The 21,544-nt window shown below is 41.6% G+C and overlaps 1 protein-coding gene across 1 annotated transcript in view; it reads left to right on the top strand.

Annotated features, from left to right (window-relative positions):
- Window positions 1–21,544, top strand: part of TMEM132B (transmembrane protein 132B) — a gene marked incomplete at its 5' end in the record, with an annotated part of 257,632 nt that overhangs the window by 163,144 nt on the left and 72,944 nt on the right. The window contains one exon of the mRNA XM_083873975.1: window positions 17,438–17,624. Within this exon, the coding sequence (XP_083730101.1) occupies window positions 17,438–17,624 (187 nt within the window). The remainder of the gene's footprint in view (window positions 1–17,437; window positions 17,625–21,544) is intronic.

Here is a 21,544-nt window from a genome sequence, read left to right as displayed (position 1 = left end):
GGATGGACATTCAGTGCTGTGTCCAGCTCTGGATGGACATTGAGTGCTGTGTCCAGTTCAGGATGGACACTGAGTGCTGTGTCCAGCTCTGGATGGACATTGAGTGCTGTGTCCAGTTCTGGGTGTCTCAGTTGAGGATGGACATTGAGTGCTGTGTCCAGCTCTGGCCCCTCAGTTCAGGAAGGACGTTGAGACACTTGAACGTGTCCAGAGGAGGCACCAAAGCTGGTGAAGGGATTGGAAAACAAGCCAGATGAAGAACAACTGAGGGAGCCGGGGGTGTTTATCCTGGAGAAAAGGAGACTCAGGGGTGACCTGATCACTCTCTACAACTCCCTGAAGGGGCTGTGGACACCTGGGGTTGGGCTCTTTCTCCAGGCAGCAACTGATAGAACGAGAGTCTTAAGCTGCATCAAGGGAAATACAGGTTGGATATCAGGAAGAAGTCTTTCACATAAAGAGTGATTAAATATTAGAATATTCTGCCTGGGGAGGTGGTGGAGTCACCATCCCTGGATGTGTTTAAAAGGAAACTGGATGTGGCACTCGATGCCATGATCCAGTTGAGGTGTTGGGCTGTGTTGGACTCGATGATCTTGAAGGTCTCTTCCACCCTACACATTCTGTGATAAAGATATAAAAAACATATTAAAAAAAATTATAAAAAAACCCATGATGAGTTAAAGAGAAAAAAACGCCCTGAGATTGTGTGATTTGTAATGCACGCAGATAAATTTACCCTGGCAAAGCTGTCCTAAATTTTTAATTCATGAGTTTGTTAAAATAGAGAAAGGTAATTATCCTTTTAATTATAACAAAACAGTTTCCTGATTGCCATGGCAATAGTTAAATGTATTTCCTATAAATTTATCATGGTGATTGCAATGACTGTTAGCTTTACATTATTTTTTTCCTTTTTTATTTTTAATTATAACACACATAATTTTAAGATTAAAGACTGAAAATGAAGGTACAGGAAGGAAGTAACATTCCCAAGGTAACTTGAGCTGCTCAACAACAAGAATTTCAACAGGAAAATTGGAATATTTCATTTTATTGGGGTGGAACAGTCTATGAACGCATTAAACGTTGCCATGAGAGTGGGTTTAGTGGTTTCACATTCACCTGTTTCTGTTTGCCAAATTTAATGTAGTGGTTTGAATTTTTGATCTCTTTTTCCCTCTGTGAGATGGGATCAGGAGAAGCAAAGCAGGCCCAAACTTAAATATATTTATCAATACACACAAAAAGGATAAAATAAAATAAAATAAAATAAAATAAAATAAAATAAAATAAAATAAAATCCAAAGAAACACTCTTCCTACCTCCCCACAGGTGTTCACATTCCCACAAACAGCATAAAAAAAGAGACAAAACCTGTGATTTTTTTGGTCAGTTCACCAAATAAAAATATAATATAAAAATATAATATAAAAAGAATATTTTATCAATTCTTTAGGACAGGAGTCTTCCTTAGAACTTCCATGGAGATTCCCCAATGGACAACCCAGAGCAGGGGGATCTCAGAAGGTTTAGCTGAGCAGGGACTTAATATAAAGGAAATAATCTTGAGAAATGAGAGCAGCTTCCTCTGCTTGGCCTGTTTCATGGGACATGGAATATTTTATGTTTTGTGGAACATGGAATATTCCCTGTCTCATGGGACATGGAATGTTCCCTGGTACACAGAATATGGAATATTTATGTTTCATGGAATATTCCCTGGTCCATGGAACATGGAATATTTTATATTTCTTGGAACATGGAATATTTTGTTTCATGGGACATGGAATATTCTCTGTCTCATGGGACATGGAATATTCCCTGGTTCATGGAATATGGAATATTTAAATTTCATGGAATATTCCCTGTCTCATGGGACATGGAATATTTTATGTTTCATGGACTATTTCCTGGTTCATGGAACATAGAATATTCCCTGTTTCAATTTCATGTAACATGGAATATTCCCTGCTTTATGGGACATGGAATATTTTATGTTTCATGGAACATGGAATACTCCCTGTCTCATGGGACATGGAATATTCTGTTTCATGGAACATGGAATATTTTACGTTTCAAGGAACATGGAATATTTTATGTTTTAATGAACAAGGGACATGGAATATTCCCTGGTTCATGGAACATGAAATATTCTGTTTCATGGAATGTGGACTATTTTATGTTTTGTGGAACATGGAATATTCCCTGGTTCATGGGACATGGAATATTCTGTGTTTGATGGAATATGGAATATTTTATGTTCCACGGAACATGGAATATTTTGTATTTCATAGAACATGGAATATTCCATTTTTGATGGAACATGGAATATTTTATGTTTCACGGAACACGGAATATTTTATATCTCATGGAACACCCCCTGCAGCCCAGGCCTGGAGCAGGAGGCCTCAGCTGCTTTTCTGGGCAGCCCAAGGCTGTGAGTCCCCCATACAGACCATGCCCAAAACACAGGAATCCTCCTGAAGAGATCCTTTACTCCTTTACCTTCATCAAAAAGCAAACCCACTTCATTAAACACTCAGGGAATGCAAAAACGAGGGGGGAAAATGCTTTTTTTTGATAAGATAAACGCAATGGCAGTTATTCATTATACATGAAATAATAATATCTGGTCAGGATGTGTCACCTCTGCCACGTTCCTCTCATTTCCTGTGGATTCATCCCAAAGGTGCTGATTCAGCCACTCTAATTGCCTCGTTAGACACTTTAAAAAAATCCCCAAAAAACAAACAAATAAATAAAAAAAGCCCCCCAAATGTGCAACAAAACCCTTCAAAGTTCTGCACACTGAAAGTGGAGCTGTGCTTGTGTGTGTTTGTCAATTTGAATTTGAATCAGAGCTTGAATTTTCAGTCCTCTGAGGGGGAGATGAATAGGTGAATAAAGAGAGAAAGGAGAGTAAATAAAAACGCTCTAAATAAAATAAAAGGCTTGTAATAAACCTCAGTTTTGTGCACCTCTCTGGAAGCAGAACCATCTGTCCTTTTTTCTTCAGACACCTTCCCTTTTATCCACAAGCTCCTCTTGACTTTAAAATGTTAAAAAAGAGAAGATTTTTGAGGGATACCTCATTATCTGCATTTTGTTTGTGGAAACAACTCCCAGAACAACTTGATGTTTAGTTTATTGCCTGATGTCTGTGCAGGGCTGGGTGGGGAGGGAAATCTTTTTGGATACTTTTTGCAGTTTGCTGTTTTAATTAAGAGTATTGTCATCCCTTGGCTGTTTGCAGATCTCCAAAGCAGCACCGTGGGCCTGCTAGGTTATTTTATTTGGATGATTGATCTTCTTGCAGTTTTTTTTTTTTTTTTTTTTTTTTTTTTTTTTTTTTTTTTTTTTTTTTTTTTTTTTTTCCTGTGGTGATTCTTTCATTTCAGGGAGGAGATTTGTGATCCTTTCATTTTTGGGAGTGGATTTCCAATTGGGATTTGGGTGCTTGGTAAATAATGGAAAATAATAATAATGAAATGGGGGAGGGAGGAAGAGATGGGCCTGTTATCCACGATTATTTCAATCATTATTTCATGATTATTATCCATGATAATGAAGATGAGAAAGTGAGATGGTAAATTTTACAAAAATCAAATCACAGAATAATAAAATCCTAAAAATCCTCCAGTTCCCAACCCCAGCTGGGGCAGGGACAGGTTTCCTCCCACCAAACCAGGTTGCTCTGAGGGATTTTCCCACTTTCTCCCAATTCTCATTTGATCCAGTTGCTTGGAGTTTTCCCCTCTTTAATGTTCCACATTCCAGGTTTATTGGGATGAAATCTGCCTTTATTTGAGCTACCAAAGCTTTTGGTCGTTCTTCAGGGAGCTCATTATGAAGAAAAATCTCGGGCGTTGGATGTCAAAGCTCTGCCTGACCCAGGAGCTTATTATACCTGGTTTGAAAAAAAAAAGACTAAAAAAGTGGTCACAGCACGAGCTCTCCCTCCTCGTTTTGCAGGGGTTGAACAGGAATTTCCTCCCAGCACAGAGAATCATCCCGTTTCTTTGGGAATTTGCATCCTGAGCCTTTTGTGGTTTTCTGTCCCTTCCCTCCAGAGGTGCTGGGACATCCCATTCCCTTCCAGTGGGAAGAGCTGAACAAAACTCCTGGAGAAACTCCTAAAACCCTTTAGGAGATGAATCCTGAGCAAACATCAGCACCTAATTTTCCCTCTGTGGGTGGAAAGTGAGAAGGAGAGGGATGAAAACTGAGAAACAAATGGATTTTGTTGTTCCAACAGCATTATTTGCAGGGATTTTATTTTTTTTTTTGCAGATTATCTGGGAATCAGAATGCAGGAGGATGCCAGACCTGCACAGCCTGGGTCTGGTAATTCCCAACAACCTTTTTTATCCAGCAGAAAGTGTTGGGTGCTCAGCCAGAGCAACCTCAAGTTGCTCCGTCCTGGTGTTCAGCAAAGATAAATGATTTTGGAAAAGAAATTCTCTCAATTCAGAAAAAAATTATAAATACGTGAGATAAAATTAATAAAAGCCCCCCCAAAGTGCTTTTTTTATCCAGCAGAAAGTGTTGGGTGCTCAGCCAGGTTTGCTTTGGAGTGGGTTTTTAATTCAAGTGTTTTCTGTCCCCTTCTGCAGCCAGGCTGCCCTTTGGATTATTTTCCCCCCTCTTAATCTACATTCAATAGACAACCTCAAGTTGCTCCGTCCTGTTGTTCAGCAAAGATAAATGATTTTGGAAAAGGAATTCTCTCAATTCAGAATATAATTATAAACAGGTGAGATAAGATTAATAAAAGCCCCCCAAAGTGCTGGGTGGATATTCCCAGCCAGACAACCCCCTCCTCCAGCAGTCTCCTGGTTTGATAAATGCCTGGAGCTGATTTTAAAATGTGTAGGTTATTTTTAACCACGGTAGCAGAGCCATCTGTATTGTATCTGATGAAGTTCTGTGATAGAGCAAATTGATTTATTCTATCTCCTTACCAGTTATCCTAAGCTTTATGTTATAAATAAGTTGGGTTTGAAGTACATGATGTCATTGAGCTTGAAAGTCCCTAGATAAATTTGTACTTAAAGGGTTTGCGCCTTCTGTATGAATTTAAATTGGTGCACGTTGTTAAAAATCTCTTTTCTCTCTCTCTCTCTGTCTCGTGGACTGCAAACTCTCTGGGGTCACGACTGTCTCTATTGCTGTGTTTGTAGGAAATACACAGGGACCCAAAACAAAATACATCACAGAGATAAAAAAAATAAAAATAAAAGCAATCAAAACAAGCAGGGCCGCGCATTGGATGGCAGGATTTATTCAGGGGGCACTGAAAGGAGCTGGGTGACCAAATCCTGCCCTTGGTTGGGATGAAATGCAGGGAATTAATGAGAAACTCATTTCACTGGGAGGAGGAAAAGTCCTGGCTGGAGCAGGGATGAGCCTCATGCCGTGACCAGCCTGAACCGAGCAGGATTTGGGATTTGGGATTTAGTTCCAGGAGCTGAGCAGGGACAGACCCTGAACAACATCTTTCCTCTGAGGGCACTGGAGAGTCCATGGGAAAGGTGCCTGTAGCTGGGAGAAGGGGGAATTCATCAAATCCTGGGAAGGATACACTAAATCCCCTCTTAGTTGTCTGCAAACAGAACCAGACAAAAAAAAAAAAAAAAAAAAAAAAAAAAAAAAAAAAAATATATATATATATATATATATATATATATATATATATATGTATGTATGTATGTATATAATAAAATAAAATAAAATAAAATAAAAATAAAATAAAATAAAATAAAATAAAATAAGGCAAAACTTCTGAAGAGCTGGACTGAACTCACACTATCCCTGTGTTTAAGGGTAGGTTTTGAGAGACCAATATTGGGAATGAGATGATGCCTGATGAGAGCCACGCACGGCGCAGATTTTGCTGTAATTAAAAAGAAAATGAGCAATGCTTTTAATTGAGATCTGACTACTAAAAGTTAAGAGCTCAGTATCCTCTGTTCCTGACTGCCAGATCGGAATTTACGTTGCATATGTGCAACAAGCCATCGCATTTTAAAAAAAATGGGAACCATAAAGAAAGTTGCTGTAATTTAAAAGCAGCCAATTTACCGCGAGTACAGTTTGCAGCTCTGTCACTTGCTAATCAGTCTGTTAAACATAATAGCCATTCTTGTCTGCAGGCACTTAATCATGTTGTGAATGCACTTATCAGCACATATTAGAAATACAATACAAGACTTTCCAGCAGAGGAATGGATGCAATTACTGCAATCAGTATACATTTAGCCACGCTCTTATGTTTTTCTTTCCATTCCCCCCTTTTTTTTTTTTTTTTCCTTTTTATTTATTTATTTTTTTTTAATAGTCCAGCAGTGACAGATTTTCCTCTTAGAAAAAATAGAAAGGACACACTTGAAAATGTTGTTAAACTCCAGAGATGCTCAAAGGTGACCTGTCTCACTCCATGAGTCTCCTGAACCTTCCCAGGACTCAGCAGAGTTGGAAACTGCTGGTTTTGAGCCTTTTGGTGATGATTTTCAAGCCCTTTGAGCACCTCCCCTGATGGGCTGTGGTGGCATTCATTGGGAGCTGAAGTTGCTGCATTTGAATTAGACTAAAGGAGCTCAGCATATGCATTAACTCTCTTTTTTTTTTTATTATTTTTTTATTTTTTTTCCCCTCTGCGCTTTTCTACATTTAAATCGATAGAGATGAGGGGATCTCAAAGTTTTTGAAAGGCGATGTTGAAAAAAAAGCATGAAAGCAAATTGCTTCCAGCGTGACTACCCAGCAGGCACGGGTGTAAATACAGCTGTCCAAAGAATGCCAGGCCTCGACAAAAATCTCAGGATTTCAGCTCAACAATTTTCCAGGGCTGAGCATATTCTTGTATGGGGAGGAAGGGAGTTGGGAGGGGGGACAGGAGAAGGGAAGAGATTATGAAATCCTGAAGAGATTTAGAAAAGAGAGGAATAGAAGGAGAATGATTTTGTACGTTGTGCTTTGCATTAACCCGTGATGTTGGGGATGTTTTGTGCAGTTTGGGATATTTTATGATTTTGCAGGGTTTACAGGAGCTTGCTTTCATTTTCTAGAAATTCTTTTTTATCTGTCTCTTTGTTCTTTGTGACAGCTGGCATTTTTGCTTGGGTGAAACATTTGAGAGTGGCAATGAAAATGAAAAAAATAAAACTGTGCCCAAATTGTGTGACTCTTCCGTGGGTAATGAGGGAGTTGATGTAACACCACATCCACCACAGAAGGATCTTTGTCACTGTTGAGTTTGGGTCAGTTTGTAATTTTGGGTCATTGCTCAGACTCCCTGAGAAGAGGTGGGATGGAAATGTCCTTGGTGGGATGTCCTTGGTGGGTTGTTCTTGATGGGATATCCTTGGTGTGATGGGATGTCCTTTGGTGGGATCTCCTGGGTGTGATGTCCCTTGGTGGGATGTTTTAGGTGAGATGTTTTGGGTGGGATGTCCTCAGTGGGATGTCCTTTGGTGTGATGTTTTAAGTGTGATGTCCTGGGTGTGATGTCCTTGGTGGGATGTCCTGGGTGGGATGTCCTTGGTGTGCTGTCCTCAGTGTGATGTCCTCAGCATGATGTCCTTGGTGGGATGTCCTTTGGTGGGATGTTTTAGGTGTGATGTCCTCAGTGTGATGTCCTCGGTGTGATATCCTCAGTTGGTTGTCCTGGGTGTGATGTCCTCAGTGGGATGTCCTGGGTGTGATGTCCTCGGTGGTATGTCCTTTGGTGGGATGTCCTTGGTGGGATATCCTTGGTGGGTTTTCTTTGGTGGTATGTCCTTGGTGGGATGTTTTAGGTGTGATGTCCTCAGTGTGATGTCCTCAGTTGGTTGTCCTGGGTGGGATGTCCTCGGTGGTATGTCCTTTGGTGGGATGTCCTTGGTGGGATGTTTTAGGTGTGATGTCCTCAGTGTGATGTCCTTGGTGGGTTGTCCCTGGTGTGATGTCCTCAGTGGGATGTTTTAGGTGCGATGTCCTTGGTGTGATGTCCTCAGTGATGTCCTTGGTGGGTTGTCATCCCTGGTGTAATGTCCTCAGTGTGATGTCCCTGGTGGGATGTCCTCAGTGGGATGTCCTTTGGTGTGATGTCCTTGGTAGGATGTCCTTGGTGGGTTTTCCTAGGTGTAATGTCCTGGGTGCGTTGTCCTCAGCGGGATGTCCTGGGTGTGATGTCCTCAGTGTGATGCCCTTGGTGGGATGTCCTTTGATATGATGTCCTTGGTGTTCTGTCCTTGGTGTGATGTCCTCAGTGGGATGTCCTTTGGTGATATGTCCTTTGGTGGGATGTTTTAGGTGTGGTGTCCTTTGGTGTGATGCCCTTGGTGGGTTGTCCCTGGTGTGATGTCCTGGGTGGGATGTCCCTTAGTGGGATGTTTTAGGTGTGATGTTCTCAGTGTGACCCTTCCCAACATGCAGGTGTTGCTCAGCTGGACACTCACCCAACTCCATCTCATGTTATTAAAGGCTTCATTTCTAAGGAAATCCCTTTCAGTGAAGTTTTGGGATGATATTTTGGCCTTTCCCATATCAACAATGGGTGGGACAGGCTGGTGGATCATCACTTCTCCCCCTTCCCTTTCTAATTATTCCCTTCCAGGGGCTGAATGAATGAACCTCCCTTATTCCTCCCTCGTGCCTGCACTGATTTGCTCAGGGTATGACCTTGGCTTGGAGCAACGTCCCAGCAGCTCCCCTTGAGCTGTCACTGTGCTGGGAAATCATCTTGTGACTGTGCCAAGGTCGTGGCTGCCCTTTGGAAAGGTGACCTGGAGATGTTAAAGGTGGCTGGGGTGCTGACCTTACTCTCGTGCCATTAAAAAATAATCGTGGAATGATTTTTAAAAAGAGGAATATTAAATCCACCCTTCTGCGTTTTGTTATCTTTGCGTGTCAAGGAAATTTCGGATTCATTTTTAGGACAAAAATAGTCTTTTAATGGGGTGACTGACATTGGAACTCCTTGTTTGTCTCTTGCTTTTAGTTCTGGTGTGAAGATCAGGACTTTGAGCTCAACTGGCAAAGGGTGGAGTGCAGAGACTTACTGCAGATGGCTCTTTCTGTTCATACTCTGAATGCAGACCCTGAGCCACCCTGTGTTTGCTCAGCTGGATAAATTAGCCTTGTTTATTAATTAAAACACGGAAAACTGATGTTTCTGTGCCAGTTTCACTTTCATGTTTTTACTGTCTGTTCAGTGGGTACCAACAGCGAGAGGAAGAGCTCAACTCTTTCGTAAAACATAATTATCAGCCTTTAAAATAAAACAATTTTGTGCTCACCGTGTGCCCATCAGGGAAGTGGGGAGGGAGGAGGTCCCGTTTGTGTGGATATTAATGGGCTGCCCTGCTCCCTGCCCTCACTGCTTGGAGGATGTTGCCACGGGCATTTATTTCTTAGCACGGATGTGAATGAGCCACAGGACACCCTGCACCTTCCCTCTCCATCTAAGAGCACATTGGATTCAAAGAAAGCCAAGTCTAGTTTATTCAGTGCTTAAACTTGCTTGGAGCTGAAGGGAATGTAGGTGGAATAAAATAATTCTTGCCATGCCCCTATTTTGATTTTTTTTTCCTATTTATGGCATCACAGCAGCTTCTACTGCAGAACCTATGAGTTCTGTGCAGCCTTGGCAAGCTGTAGAAAATAAAAATATGGACTGGTTTTTAATTTCCCATTGTCTTTGCTGCTTGGCATTCTGTTGTTTAAGTCATTTACACAACCTGCCCATTGAGCAAAGGGTTGAGTTCAGAAATGTTGAATGGGATTTTGTGAATGCTCCCCATTTGTGTGGTTTGGGTGTCCTGCAGCACTCCAGGTGTGCTCGTGTCACAGCCTCCCTTCTGCCTCCATTCAGAAATTCAGAGCGTGGGGAATTTGCATCTCTACATCCCCTCTGGTTGATTTTTTTTTTTCTCCCCAGGGAGATTCAGCTGTCAGCCTCAATTGTAATTCTGAAATCAAAACAGCAACTGGAGTGCAAGGAGCTTCCTCCTCGTTCTAGGAGGGATTTTCATTTCTCATGGGATTGGTGCATGCAGAAAGTCTGATCACCCCGTGCTAATATCACATTAAAATAATAAAGTGTTTAAAATGTCAGGGAATCTTGCTGGAGATGTGGTCAGGGTGTTTCCAGTCCATTTCCCCCAGGTCTCCTCTCTGCCTGGGAAGCTTTTCCCATGTGAGTATTGATAAATACAAAACTCAAGATACAAAACTCAATTATTGTGCATGTCCAGGATTGTGCTGCAGAGTACAGTCACTCCTGAGGCTCACAGTAACTCTGGAAGAGGCACAGATAAATCAAACTGTTTCCTAGATAAATCAAACTGGTTCCTGCCTCCCCTTTTATATTTTATTTTAAGGCTCTGAATGAAGCATCTCCAGCTGTGCTGAGCTGGTGCCTGGAGTGGGGACAGTGGAGGGGCTGAGTTAAGAGTGGTCAGAAAACTCAGGTGTGGTGGCAATATGGGATTTCCATATTTTCCAGTGTCACCAGGGATTTCCAGGGAATATTTCCTGTCTCTGCACCCCCCTGTCCCTCCCCTTGTTTGCTGCACTCTTTACACTCAGCTTGGCTGAAGTTCCCCATGCCCTGGGTCATCCCTGAGCTCCACTCTGGTTCTTTTAAAGACTTTTGGAGAGTCTGCAGAGCTCTTTGTGAGCGACTTCCCTGCACTGCAAAGAGCTTCTCGTGCCACTGAATTTATTATCTTTAATTTTCAGTCGTTGGTTATTTAAAAATTCGTCTCTGCTTTATAATTTTAACATTTCAGCTGCTTTCACGGCAATGTTGAAAATAGACCGTGTGGTTGTGGCATGTAAAAATGTAAGAATTTCACAATGGTTAAAGAAAAAAATTATAAATTATAAATCCCATTAGGGCTGTTGATATTTATTAACTGGATAGGTTTCAGCATTTTATTCATCATAAAATCATCTTTATTTTTTGAACAACAATGGCTCCCTCTATATTTGCATCCAACACCAGCTAAACCCTGGCCCCGGTTTCTCACTGGATGTTTTTGTTGTGTTTCCCAACAAGACGCTTCCTCCTGACAGAGAATCTTTATTTTAAGAAATACACAACGCAGCAATAAAGAAGTTCTAAATAGGAGTCAGAAAAAAAAATAAAATATTCCAGTGCAATCAAAAGGCTTTTTTTTTTTTTAAGCCCCAAAAAGATTTCATGCTGTTCCAGAAGGGGAGAGTGATGACAAAGGTACAAATGGGCCCAGAAATGGAACTCACCAATTACCCCCACCCCGAATTCAGTCCTAAAAAGTTGTTTTTGTTAAAGGTTGGCTTAAAGAGTATCTGAGGACTCTTTTACCACAAGCATTTCTGTGCACTGTCACAAGGGTGCAAGCAAATAAAAATAATTGAAGCAATTGTCTCGGTTGTCTCCAGGGTTGTCATGATGATGTTGATAAAATCAAATAAAGTGGAAGTTATTGCACATTGTTAGTGAGGAGCACAGTTGTGAATTGGCAGTGGAGGAGCTGAGGAGCTTAAAAGGTTTGCTCATTATCTAGATTTATTGTTTTCAGTGGTGGGAAAATGTTGGCTAAGCAAAATAACATCATAATACCTGCTCTGGGTGGGGTGTTCTGAACAAAAAATATTTTCCTGTTGTTTTCGCAGCTTTCGCTGGATTATTAAAACACGCTGTGTCAATCCATACATTCTTAATGGATTTAGCAGCTTGGGTTTATCCTCTGCAGCCATTTGCTTTGCCTGTACACCTGTCAAGAGAAAAAGAATTTTTATGGCAGTGCAAGAAAACCGAGACCAGGCACCAAAAAAAAAAAAAAAAAAAAAAAAAAAAAAGGGAAAAACATGGACAACGAAGCAAGTTCTCTGTTGTCAGCTTTGTGCCTTTACAGAATTATTCATGCTGGGAGAAAAGGGGTTAGGTTTTGACATCCTTTATCGAGTCAGAGAGGTGTTGGGGGGATGTTGGAGCTCTGGGAGGACCCCCAGGTTTGGAGGTGGCAGCTCCTGTTGGGACGTGCCCCCGGGCAGAAAGGGCTGGTAATGTTCAAATCTTCATAATTCGCAAATTCCACGCTGCCCTTGGAAGGGATTTCCTTTCATTTCCTTCATCTAAACCTGCTCAGATCTTAATTTCCTCAGGGGGAGCAGGTCAGGACCTTTAGTCTGGATCTTTTCCCTGAGAGGTCCTGGCCATCTGCTGCTCCCTTTGACTCCAGCGGGAAATTAGGGTCTCGAGCATTTCCAATCAGGTTTTGAAAAGCCTCCTCTTGTAAGTGTTTGCTCTTCAGTAAACCATGCTTACAAGATTAATCCTCTGGAGATCAAAGCAGTGAGACCTCTTTCACTGAAGTATTTTATAAACTAATGTACCTTGGTAATTTTAAGGTCACTGAATTCTTATTGAATTTGGTTACGATTTGTCAGAGTAGAGAATTGGCCATTATCAGCCTGGAAAAAAAGACTCTCAAAGCAACGTGATACCCCATATTTATTATTTTCCAACACCTCCATTTTTGAGGGCATTGTTTACACTGCTCGTAAACAAATTGCCACTTACTGAAAATGTTATTTTATGAGCGGATGGAGCTCGTGATTTCCCGTAACAGCCAAGTGCAGTAATAGAAGGGTGTGACTTTTATCAACTCGATTGTTGCTGACCCAGGAGTGGGAGCCAGCAGAGCTCAGTGTGGCACTGCCAGAATGGCCAAAAATGCCACCCTGCCTCTCTCATCCTCTCCTCAAACACATCAGCTTGGCCAATAATGCAAATCTTTATTAACAGCGAATAATTTTGTTTATTTAAGGTAAATAAGAACGGGTCGTGCTGTTGCCATGAATTCAGTCACTGAGTGTCATTCCATTAATTCAATAATTCCACGTTGGGATCAGACAAATTCAATCTGTTGTTATTTCAGGTGGTTTCGTGGTGCTGGTTAAAACCTCTCAGGTCAGAGCTGTGCTGGACCCTCCCAGTGATCTCTTATTTTGTAAAAACAAACTTCACCTCCACGTAACCACTGGACGTGTGTGTTGGGAAATCTCTGGGACTCAGCAACACCTTCCTGCCTTGATAACTCCTTTATCCTGGAGCTGCTTGGAGCTCGAGTTGGTTTTCTTTAGGATGGATTTGCCATTCTGTGCTCAAGCTCCACTCCAGAGTGGGGTCGCAACCACAGCTCCCGGATTTTGGGTGTGGGGTGAGGGCTGGGGCTGTGACAAAGCTTGGCTGGGCTCTTTGGGACACTGAAAATGCACCAGGCAGAGATGAGGCCAGACAATGGGAGATTGTGCAGAAATCTCAAGGATTTGGGCATCCTTCCAGCCCCCAGCAGAGGCAGGATGGTGAAGGTGGGCAAATAGGATTATCAATCACCATTCGAAGAAAAAGACCTACTTAGAGGAGTTTGTGAGAGGAAATAAATCCAAAAGGACCCATGGGGGGTTTTTTTTGGGGTTTTTTTCCTCCTCTCACCAGAGAGAAAAATGTGTAATGAATGTCTCATGTCTGAAACACTGGGCTGGATTCATCAAAGGGAGTTAGTAATTACCAAATTGAGAGAATCATGAAGCGCTTTTCTAAATTTGAAAGGCTCATCAAGAATAGATCAGGAGCAGGCAAAATTAATAGTTATGAACTCATTTCCATAGAAATGGACTTATTAGCAAGCATGCCAGCTGCCTAAAATTATAAGGTCTTTTCCTTGTGCTTGCAGGAAATAATCTTTTTTTATAAAAGTAATTTTGACTTTTTATTTTTCATTGCTTCTCTAAACTCGAGTTTGGCAAAATCCTGAACCGGAGGAAAAAAATTTCGCTGGACAATAGAAATATTTAACTAAAAAGAGAGGAATGATATGGAAGGGAGAAGTGATTTATAGTCCCTTGGATTCCATCAGACTCTCCCCAAGAGCACAAACTTATTTAAGAGCAAAATGAAATGAGTCTCCAGGAAAAGCTGGAAAAAAATAAATCTTGATAGGATAAAAAGTTTGGTTTAAAGGGATTTAATGGCTGGTAACAGTGCGAGTTACAGGCCTTGTCTTTTTTTTACTGGTGGATTTTAATTATTTTACTTATTATAATTAATTTTAAGCATTTTGTCTTCACCAGATGGACAGTGGCTACCAAGACCAAGGTTTTGACCCCCAGTTACAAATCAGACCCAGAGCTGAAGGTTTGCAACAACCTCCTTTTAAAAAAAGGGTTTTTACAGTGATGTGCTGCACAGCCAGGAGAGACATTTAAATGCAGGTGTGGGGATGGGAATTTATCAGCTAATGGAGCTGACATAAGTAAATGCTGACATTTGAGGTCTTGATTATGGTTTAATTTATCTCTGGTTTTACTTTAGCGAGCTCCATCCATTCCAGCAGGAAAAAAAAAAGGCAGTGGTCTCTCACACGGTATTACAGAGGATGGTTAATAAATTGAAAGAATTATGAATGTAATACCAGCCTTTCTACCAGGAAACCTCTGTAGGATAAGAGATGCAGCAGCCAGTAGGTGAGCACTAGCCTGAACATGAAAGAAATTCACTTTGCAGGTTTTATCATGAGTTTGTCACAGTTGTAACCCGGGAAGGAGCTCAGAACAAAGAGGGTGAATTCATCCGTGGGGTACTCGCTGTCCCAGATACCAGAGCACCTGGCCTTGCTCCAAGGCTGAATCTCTGAAGAGGACAAAAGAACACCAGAATTTTAGAGAAAATTCATCCACCTGCTGGGGGGATAAAGTGCAGGAAGCTGAATCCTGCCTTACCAAAGCTGCGCACTCAGGGGAGGCTCTGGAGGGGAAAGATGGTTCAGGGCCATCTCCTCCAGCACAAGCCCAAGAGGGAAGTGGAGCCTCCTTTAATCAATATTAATGTGTCATCCCACATCTGGTTTTGTGCCTGAGGTGTTTTGGTTTGCTGAAATTCCTTTCCCAGGGAATTTTCTGTCAACAGGAGAAATGTTTTTGTAGCTGTCCCTTTGTTCTTCATTCCTTTCCCCAGGAGGGACTTCTCCTTGCTGTCCCTCTGCTCTGCCCAATGGGAGTGAAGAGGTTTGTCTTTGTGTCACCAATCCAATTGGTCTGTGTGAAATGGGATAAAAGGGAGACACAGCCCAGAAATAAAGGAGTCATTTTCAGCCTCCTGAATCTCACAGTCTGTGTCCTTGTGGTGTCAAACAGGGTCAAATAACTCCATTACATCACAGCCAACAAAAAACCAGGAGCTCGGCAAGACCCTCCCTCATCTCGAGATAATGTTGGGTTTGATTGGAAAAAACAGTGTATAAAGGGGACACATCCCAGAAATAAAGGAGTCATTTTCAGCCTTCGGAATTTGTGTAGTTTTGGTGTAAAACAGCATCACTACATCATGAGACAAAGCAGAAAACCTGTGACAAGCCTTTGGTGTTGTTTTTCCAAGTCCTGATAAAGATTCTCTTTGGAACCAGCAGGGAGACCTGGGAGGAACGGCTTAGTTTTAATCCACCTGTTAATGCAGCTGCATCTGAGGAAGGTTTATGGATAAGACACAAACCCACTATGGTGGTTTCATTCTGGATGTGTAAAAATAAAAACCAGGAAAGGAGGGATTGAAGGCGTGGTGGGCTGAACTCAAAGCAATGCCAGTCAGGGGGAGCCACGGAATGGATTTGTCACTGCAGACTGACCTGACCTGTTATTGAATTGGTGCCTCTGTACCCAAATCCTCCCCTGGTGGTTTTGTTCTCAATTTGAAACCACTGCTGGGTGTTTTTTTGTGAGTTGCCTGAACAGACTGCAGTGAAATTGCAGACCTAAACATACCTTGACAGCCCCAATATCTAAATCCATACTTAGTGTAAAACTCGTATCTAAATTTTTAGTTCTGCGTCGCGAGCGGATTAATTTTATGCAATTTAGATAAAACAAACTGCTGGAGGTGGCACACAAAAAACCATACGAAGCTGAGTTTATGGTTTTTAACAGAAATGGTTTAATTACATCCCTATTATTATGTAATAAAATTTATCTTAAAAGGTTTTTGCTGGTTGTCTGGTTGGCCACACAAAAGATGCCTTAATAGCTTCTAGTTTTGCCTGGAGGTGGATATTATCTCCTCTCAGCATGGAAAAATATTTATCCTCCAGGCATTGAAGCATATGTTTAGGTTGTTTGTTGTCAGAAAGAAAACACAAAAATCAATAATTCCCGCTCAGATTTTTTTTTTTTCTTTCCCTTTTACAATTCTCCTTCAAAAACATATGGCCAACCCAGATTCTGCCTCTGTGCATTTGGGAAGAGGAAAAAGGATGTTTTAAGTCTCTGTTGTCTGCAGCAGCAGCAGCTAAAATTTCTTGTGAGCAGAGCTCTTGGAATGGCTGCTCTGGGGAAGGACACACGGATAATGAATGTACCAATGGCCTGACGTACAGAAAATTCAGATTTTACCCCCAAAATTTAAGCATTATTGATAAAATCAGGTGTTTCTCCAACAGAAGAAGCAGCTGGTTCTGCAGGCAGAGCCTTTCCATCCCCTCTCCACACTGCAGGGTCTGTCTGGGGCAGGAATTTGTATTATTTGTAACTATTTGTGTGCAACTTTTACATGATTTATAAAACACCTCCATTTTTGGGGAAGTTTTGACGAGCAAAGGGCTGTTTTCTAAAGAGATCCTTGCTGTGGATAAGTTGGTTAAGTCTTGGTGTCTGTTTGCTTCTCTGTAACACAAAAACAAGATTTGTTTTTCTACCCTGAGGATTAATTATTAATATTTACATAGCTCTGGACCTGATAAGAATTGTTGTTGGGAAAGGAGGCAGAAGTAATTCTCAAATTCAGTTCTGAATGCTGCAGCGCTGTGCATTCCCATCCATTTCTTTACTTTTAAACTTTTATTTCCAGATGAGAAATATATGATTGCCATATAATTACAAGTCTGCACCACTGACGAGGAGAATGTTGTCATGAATTGAAAATAGGGATAATCTACCCCTCATTTATTGTCATGTATAATTTCTGCAAATCCATTTTTTTTCCCACTGAGATAAAGACCAGTTTGGGTTTGAAAGACTCCTCTTCCCTCCACGAGAGTTCATTTCTGGTAGAACATGAGGAATGGCCAAGTGCTCTGTTGTTTTGCAGCATCAAAATTATAATAATGGTATATTAAATAATTTAGCAACATCTGCGCAAAGCTTTTCCAAGGGTTTCTGGCTTATTCTGTAAAAGTTCATTGTGATTATGGAGAATGAATGCCTTGAGTTTAATGGGGAAAATGCCTCCATTTCTGGAAACTAAAAAGATACAGATAAAAAAGTTTTGCAGTTGCCCACCAGCAGTTTTTATTTAGGTTTCTGTCAGTGTTGAATTTCATGGCAAATCTTCTGGCTGGTTGGAAAGAGAAATTAAACCTCATTTTGTCATTGACCTCCCAGTGACCCCGTGGGGAATTCTGCCTTGTTTTTCCAGGGCAAACATGACCTCCTACGAGATCCTGCAGATGGATTTTGAGATCGACAACGCCAGCAGCCCGGCGGGGGCCCAGCAGATCACCTGGCAGGTGGAGTACCCGCGAGACGACTCCGTCAGCGAGCTCGTGGTCTCCGAGATCTTCGTCAGCCGCACCTTGTTCGTGGGGATCGTTCCCCTTGCCATGGTAAGAACTGCTCTTGTTCTCTTGTTCGTGGGGATCGTTCCTCTTGCCATGGTAAGAACTGCTCTTCTTCTCTTGTTCGTGGGGATCGTTCCTCTTGCCATGGTAAGAACTGCTCTTCTTCTCTTGTTCGTGGGGATCGTTCCCCTTGCCATGGTAAGAACTGCTCTTCTTCTCTTGTTCGTGGGGATCGTTCCCCTTGCCATGGTAAGAACTGCTCTTCTTCTCTTGTTCGTGGGGATCGTTCCCCTTGCCATGACAAGTACCTGTTCCTACTCTCTTGTTTGTGGGGATTGTTCCCCTTGCCATGGTAAGAACCTGTTCCTACTCTCTAGTTCATGGGGATTGTTCCCCTTGCCATGACAAGTACCTGTTCCTATTCTCTTGTTCATGGGGATCATTCCCCTTGCCATGGTAAGAACCTGTTCCTACTCTTTTGTTTGTGGGGATTCTTCCTCTTGCCATGACAAGAACCTGCTGCTCCCTTCTCCTTAATGGTTTTCTGGGAATGGTTCTCCTTGCTGTGGTCAGAACTTGCTGTTGCTCCCTTTTCCTGAATGTTTTTTTGGGAATTCTTCCCCTTGCCATGGCAAGAACCTGTTCCTGCTCACTTTTTGTGGGAATTCTTCCCCTTGCCATGGTAAGAACCTGCTCCTGTTCTCTTGTTTGTGGGGTTGTTCCTCTTGCCATGGCAAGAACTGCTCCTGCTCCCTTCTCCTCCATGTTTTTTTGGGAATTGTTCCTCTTGGTAAGAACCTCCTGCTGCTCCCTTTCCTCAATGTTTTTGTGGGAATTGTTCCCCTTGCCATGGTAAGAACCTGCTGCTGCTCCCTTTCCCTTAAAGGTTTTCTGGGAATGGTTCCTTTTCCCATTGTAAGAACCTGTTCCTGCTCCCCTTTCCTGAATATTTTTGTGGGAATTGTTCCCCTTGCCATGGTAAGAACCTGTTCCTACTCTTTTGTTTGTGGGGATCATTCCTCTTGCCATGGTAAGAACTGCTCTTGTTCTCTTGTTTGTGGGGATCGTTCCTCTTGCCATGACAAGAACCTGCTGCTCCCTTCTCCTCAATGGTTTTCTGGGAATGGTTTTCCTTGCCATGGTAAGAACCTGTTGCTGCTCCCCTTTCCTGAATATTTTTATGGGAATTGTTTCTCTTGGTAAGAGCATGCTGCTGCTCCCTTTCTCTGAATATTTTTGTGGGAATTGTTTCTCTTGGTAAGAACTTGCTGCTGCTCCCTTTTCTTGAATTTTTTTTTTTTGTGGGAATGGTTCTCCTTGCCATGTTAAGAACCTGCTCCTGCTCCCCTTTCCTAAATATTTTTGTGGCAATCTTTCTCCTTGCCATGGTAAGAACCTGCTGCTGCTCCCTTTCCCTGAACGTTTCCGTCGATCCTCGTTAGTATTCCAGGGAATGGCAGCCTTTTTATTATTATAAGCTGCTTCCTCTGCACCTGCTGCAAGTGATTTAAATGCAAAAAAAACCCACCCAAAAAACATTTCAATAATATTTTATTTACCTGATGTGCCATAATGGCTCCTTGGAAACCATTTTGGATCTTTTGTGAAAATCCTTCCCTTTTTGTGGGTTATTGGGCTGGTACATGGAAATTGCTCCTCTGGAGCCATTGTCTTCTGCTGGATGAATGGGACTGCCATGCCCGAGCTCTGAGGGCGAATGTTGTCATTAGTGGGGGACATTTGCAATGAAATAAATTAGTTTTGCATGTGTGGGAAATTTCATTGCTAAAGCAAACAACCGGACTGTTTGTGCAGTGCTCTGCTTTCCCCCAAAAGAGCCAAATGGTCCAGTGAGCTGCAATTTAATAAAAGATCTGGTTTGAGTCGCACTGAAAGGATAAAATACTTCCTGAAGATAAAGGATAAAATAGTTCCTGAAGATAAAGGATAAAATAGGTCCTGAAGGTGGAGGTGTCCAGCAGGTTTAAGTTGTAGGTCTGCAGAAAGAAGCTGATGATTTATTTTAAAAAATGCAAATATCTCCTGGTAAAATCAGAGGCAGCTTTTCTAGAAGGGACCTTTGACCCGTGTTTGGGCCTGATGGAGTTTTTAGTACCAGAGATTTACACATGGACAAGGATTTCAGTGGGGAAAATTGGGTGTAAATTTCCAGAGGATGTTTCAGCACTTCCCTCAGGAGCACCCACCCTTTTTTTCTTGCTTCCTCATGAACGTTTGTCCTTCCTGCCTGAGTTGATCTGTGCTGATTTTCTTTCTATCACACCCTATAACAACCAAATATTGGTGGTTTTCCTTTCCACAACCACTGGCACCACCAGAACCAAGGAAAGATTCTGGTAGTGGCACCAGCACTGGCAGGAAAAGGTGCAGCCCAGTGACATGAAGGAGGAAAATTTCTTTCCAGTAGGAAAGAAACCATGGAGGAAATTAGCTGGGAAATCCTGCAAGACAAAAAACAAACTTTAATTTCCAAATGTTCCGTTTCAATTGGAATGATCCTCCTGTAATAAATCTCAGTTGTATTTATGGCCATATTCAATGAATTCTGCATATGTAAATAAATAAATCTTTTGCAATAATGAGAAAAACTAAAAACAAAATTTCACATTGAAGGAGAACCTGTTTTCTGCACCACCTCAATTTCTGCCCAGGAACTGAAACATCCAATCTCAGCAATTTTCTGTGACCTGGAACACATAAAATACATAAAGATTCATCATCCTGTAGCTGCCGAAGTATTTTCTACTAAAAGAGCTGAAAGGGATTGGATGGGTCCTGCTTGAACAGGGGAAATAAATCAATGCTAATTCCTAAAACTCCATGCAAATTAACAAATGAGCTTTTCCTTAAGTACTCTGTTATTATTTAGTATTTATGTAGTGTTTTATATTTTCAGAACTCTTTGCAGACATTAATTAATCAGCCCTGAATAAACTAAGCTTGATGAGAATAGGAAATTAAATGGAAATGAAGTCACTCTTCTTTAGCTTTACCTGTTTCTGAATGACTTCTAAGTCTCTTTTTATATCCTTAAAGGTACTTTTAAAAACACTTAATCTTACAGTGCTCTCGCTTATTATCTCTAAAAACTATTTTGGTTAGAAAAGAGGTTGAATTTATACTTTAAGAACAAGTGACAGCAGGGATGAGTGGCTTTGAAGACTGTTTTGTCACCTTAACTCTTGTTTTGTTTAGGCTGAATTAATTCAGGTAAAAAAGCAGGGATGGGAGTAATACTTTGAAGCTGGAATATTTGACTCCTGGAGGTTTATTTGGAAGAGAATAGAAGGAATATTTAGTTTTGTGTAGGTTTTTTTTGGGTCATTTTTCCAACATCTGGTGTCCAGGTTAATGTCACTGTAGGACACGAAAGAAAGATGAGAGACTCCAAATATTTCAGAAGGCAAAGAGCACAGAAAAAAGGCTTTATTGTCTAATTCTCACTGCCTTTTATAAGGTGTTCCCATCCAGACTGAACATGGTTGGGGAACAGGAACGACACCTCTCTGATCCCATTGGTTAAACTGGAGAAACAGCAAAACACCACCTGGAGAAAGATTGTTCTGGGAAAGGAGAGTTGTTGGCCAGGATTGTTTGGAGAAGAAGCTTTCTTGAGAAATTTTTCCTTGGGAGAAAGTTATCAGGCTAAAATCTGTCAGCCCCAGAAATATCAGACCCACAGTTTAACACATGGAACTCGTGTCCCCCAAATTTAAGGTGATCCATTCCCATCAAACTCATCAGAATAACAGATCTGGTGAGGAATAACAGAATAAGGCGAAAAACAGGAATATTGTTATTCTGTGAATAACAGATCAAGGTGAGGAAAGCACAGCCAGAGCTCTTTTTTTGGCTCCTCTGTTTGTTTTGCTACTGAATATCAGGGGAAAAACCTGACATTCTCCTCCTGTCTGCTGTTACCATTGCTGACTCCAAACACAGCA

Source organism: Zosterops lateralis (assembly GCF_965231275.1).
Source record: "Zosterops lateralis genome assembly, chromosome: 17".
Lineage (NCBI taxonomy): Eukaryota > Metazoa > Chordata > Aves > Passeriformes > Zosteropidae > Zosterops > Zosterops lateralis.
This window is presented reverse-complemented; position numbering and strand designations above follow the sequence as displayed.